This window comes from Stegostoma tigrinum, unplaced genomic scaffold, assembly GCF_030684315.1.
Source record: "Stegostoma tigrinum isolate sSteTig4 unplaced genomic scaffold, sSteTig4.hap1 scaffold_652, whole genome shotgun sequence".
NCBI classification, from domain to species: domain Eukaryota; kingdom Metazoa; phylum Chordata; class Chondrichthyes; order Orectolobiformes; family Stegostomatidae; genus Stegostoma; species Stegostoma tigrinum.
In genome coordinates, this window is record NW_026728592.1 from 35,001 (window position 1) to 39,006 (window position 4,006).

Genomic DNA, 4,006 nt, shown 5'->3' on the forward strand with positions numbered 1-4,006 from the left:
ACACACACACACACACACACACACAGCGAGCCCTTTCTATGTCCATCATTAGCCATTTCTCTCTCTCTCTCACACACACACACACACTCACATACACACATACACACACACACACACAGCGAGCCCCTTCTATGTCCATCATTAGCCATTTCTCTCTCTCTCTCTCTCTTTGTCTCCTTTCTGCGTCCATCATTAACTACTTCTCTCTCACTCACTCTCACACACACACTCACACACACAGCGAGCTCTTTCTACGTCCATCATTATCCATTTCTCTCTCTCTCTGCCTCTTCTAAGTTTCTCATTGCCACTTCTCTCTCTCTCTCTCTCTCTCTCTCTCTCTCTCGTTGGCTTCAATCCCACATTGCCCCCCCCCCCACCCCCCAACCACCCCCGCAGCATCCCGATCTTGAACTCACTCGGTCGGATGCGCTGCTCTGCATTCCTCGCTTGCGGATTTTCACCATGATAGGAAAATCTCATCTTTTGCAACTTTGGAGGCAGGAACAGCTGGCTGTTGGGAGTGGGGAGGTCCAGCAGAATGCGCCTGGGCTGATTAAATTGCATTTTTGGTTTTAGCTGTGTTTTTCACCCACTCCCCCCCACCCCCCACCCCCACCACCCCCCAAACCCTTTCTACACGGCCGAAAACTCTCTTTCGCGTCCTCCGAACTTCCGAGCGGTTCCGAATTTCAGGAGAATGTCCAGCTGCCTGCGAAACCACAGTCCCAACGGTTCACCGCTTCCCCAGCCATCATTGCCATCCTTCATCCGTCTCGCCTTCTTCCTGTGAGGACAATTGCCCCACTATCGCCCAGTTTGTTCCATCTCGCGGCGGAGCCTCACAGTTTGCACATTTTTCCTTCTCCTCCCAAAATCCCACCTCCCCACACAACTTTCAGTGACGTCGGGAAGAGCGAAATGCCTCCCACAACCCACCCCAGCCTTCGAACACATCCCGAGAAAAAAGGCATCCCTTCCTGTTGGGAGTTAGTGGCAATCGTGAAGTCTTGTTTCTTAAAGGGACCTTGTCTCGCCTCTCTCTCTCTCTCTCTCTCTCATTCTCTCTCTATCTCTCTCTCTACCCCCCCCCCCCACCCCCTCGCTCCTTCTGCCTCTCTCCCTGTCTTTCTCTCTCCACTCTCTCCCTCTGTATTTCTCTCTCTCTCATTCTGTCTGTCCCCTCTCTCTCTCTCGCTGTCTCTCTCTCTCTACCCCCCAACCCTTCTCTCCTTCTGTCTCTCTGTCTCTGTCTGTCTCTCTCCCTGTCTTTCTCTCTCCCCTCCCTCCCTCTGAATTTCTCTCTCTCTCATTCTGTCTCTCTCCCCCCGATTCCCTCTCTCTTTCTGTCTCTTTCTGTCTGTCTCTCCCCCTGTCTTTCTCTCTCCCCTCTCTCCCTCTGTATTTCTCTCTCTCTCATTCTGTCTATCCCCCCTCTCTCTCTCTATCTCCCTCACCCCTTCTCTCTTTCTGTCTCTCTGTCACTGTCTGTCTCTCTCCCTCCCATCCCCTCTCTCCTTCTGTCTCTCTGTCTCTGTCTCTCTCCCTGTCTTTCACTCTCCCCTCTCTCCATCTGCCTCTGTCTCTCTCTCCTTCTATCTCTCTCTCGCTTTCCCTCAGCCTGTCTGTCTCTCTCTCTCCCCCCCCCCCCCCCGCTCCTTCTGTTTCCATCTCTCTCTCTATCTATCTGTCTTTCTTTCCCTCTCTATATGTCTCTCCCAGCCCGGCTACGTTGGTGGTGGAGGGAGGGGGTGTTGGAGCTCAGCCGAGCATTCCTAATGAGCCCAGCTACATCGGCGGTGGAGGGAGGGAGCATTGAAGTCGGTGGGGGGGGGGGCGTGTTAGCGTGTCCATGGTGGGGGGGCTGCTGCTTTGTACCTGGGCAGTGTCGAGCTTCTCCAGTGTTGTCAGAGCTGCCCCCTTCCAGGGCAAGTGGGGAGTGCCCTCTCACCCTCCTGCCTTGTGCCTTGTGGATGGTGGGACAGGTTTTGATGGTGGGGAGGGCACGTAGAGAGTCAGGAGGGGAGTCAGTCTGGCTCTTTCCTTCCCCATCATCCAGATTTCGGTCACTGTAGAAGACCAGAAGGTATAGGAATTAGGCCACTCGGCCCATCGAGTCTTCTCCCTGTGACCCGTGACTCCCCGCACTGATCAAGAACCTCTGTATTAAAGACTCTCGATGACTTGGCCCTCCACGGCCCTCTAGCTGGAGAAACCCCTCCTCATCTCAGTCCTAAAGGGCTGTCCCTTCACCCTGAGGCTGGGTCCTGGTCTCTCCCACAGGGAAAACACCTCTCCCACTTCCAGTCTATCCAGGCCCCTCAGTGCATTTCAATCAGATTCCTCCTCATCCTTCCAACTTCCATTAGGTACACACCCAGAGACCGTCTGCACTGCACACCACCGCCCCCCCTCCAACTACTCCTCACATAATAAATCCTTGATCCCTGGCATCTTTCCCTCAAAACATCTCCAGACCACCATTCCCAACTCCGAGGCCAGCCCACCCTTGTTTGTGATGCACATAAATGATCTGGAGGAAGGTATAGACGCTCTGATTTGCAGACGACACTGAGATTGGTGGAGTAGCAGATAGTGAAGGGGACTGTCAGAGATTACAGCAGAATATAGATAGACTGGAGAGTTGGGCAGGTAAATGGCAGATGGAGTTCAATCCGGGCAAATGCGAGGTGATGCATTTTGGAAGATCCAATTCAAGGGCGAACTATACAGTAAATGGAAAAGTCCTGGGGAAAATTGATGAACAGAGAGATCTGGGTGTTCAGGTCCATACTTCCCTGAAGGTGGCAACGCAGGTCAATAGGGTGGTCTCGAAGGCATATGGCATGCTTTCCTTCATTGGGCGGGGTATTGGGTACAAGAGTTGGCAGGTCATGTTGCAATTGTATAGGACTTTGGTTCGGCCACATTTGGAGTACTGTGTGCGGTTCTGGTTGCCACATTACCAAAAGGATGTGGATGCTTTGGAGAGGGTGCAGAGGAGGTTCCCCAGGATGTTGCCTGGTATGGAGGGTGCTAGCTATGAAGAGAAGTTGAGTAGATTAGGATTATTTTCATTAGAAAGACAGAGATTGAGGGGGGACCTGATTGAGGTCTACAAAATCATGAGGGGTATAGACAGGGTGCATAGCAAGAAGCTTTTTCCCAGAGTGGGGGACTCAATTACTAGGGATCACGATTTCAAGGTGAGAGGGGAAAGGTTTAAGGGAGATATGCGTGGAGAGTTCTTTACACAGAGGGTGGTGGGTGCCTGGAACACGTTGCCAGTGGAGGTGGTAGAGGTGGGCACAATAGCGTCATTTAAGCTGTATCTAGACAGATACAGGAATGGGGCAGGGAGCAGAGGGATGCAGATCCTTGGAAAATAGGCGACAGTTTTAGACAGAGGATCTGGATTGTTGCAGGCTTGGAGGGCCGAAGGGCCTGTTCCTGTGCTGTAATTTTCTTTGTTCTTTCTTCTTAGATACAGGACCCGAAAGTCCTCAGGAAATTCCAAACGTGGGCTCTCGCCAAAGCCTTACACTACAGCCTCAGCAGTATGTCCCCCATCTTGTACTCTAGCCCCTCTCAAAATCAGTGCCAACATTTTATTTGCCTGCCCTAACTGGCACACCCCACACCCCTCCCTATCACTGTCACCCCCTCCAGCCTCCTACACCCCCTCCCTATCTCTGTCACCTCCCACGAGCCTCTGAAGTCTGAGTGCTCCAGTGCCTTGAGCCTCCCTCGATTCCCACTGTCCTTCCGTTGGGATCCAGGCCCTCATGTGCTTGGAGGAAGTACATAAGATCTGTGTCTGTCTTCCTAAATCTGTTTTTCCATTTCTCTCTCTCTCTGTCTGTCCGTCTCCCTCTCTCTCTCCATCCTTCTCTGTCCTGGAATCAGAGCATGATGCTCACTCCTGCAGAGTAAGTAGGGGACGGTCTGAAGGCGCTAGGAGAATGCATGTTGCTTGTTGTTGCAGCTAATTCTAAAATCTTAGCCA

At 52.4% G+C, this 4,006-nt stretch overlaps 1 protein-coding gene across 1 annotated transcript in view; it reads right to left on the reverse strand.

The window, feature by feature from the left end:
* LOC125450058 (FYVE, RhoGEF and PH domain-containing protein 1) overlaps nt 1-584 on the reverse strand; it is a gene marked incomplete at its 3' end in the record, with an annotated part of 32,866 nt that extends 32,282 nt beyond the window's left edge. The window contains exon 1 of the mRNA XM_059644282.1: nt 420-584. Within this exon, the coding sequence (XP_059500265.1) occupies nt 420-567 (148 nt within the window). The remainder of the gene's footprint in view (nt 1-419) is intronic.
* Nucleotides 585-4,006: the final 3,422 nt, after the last annotated feature.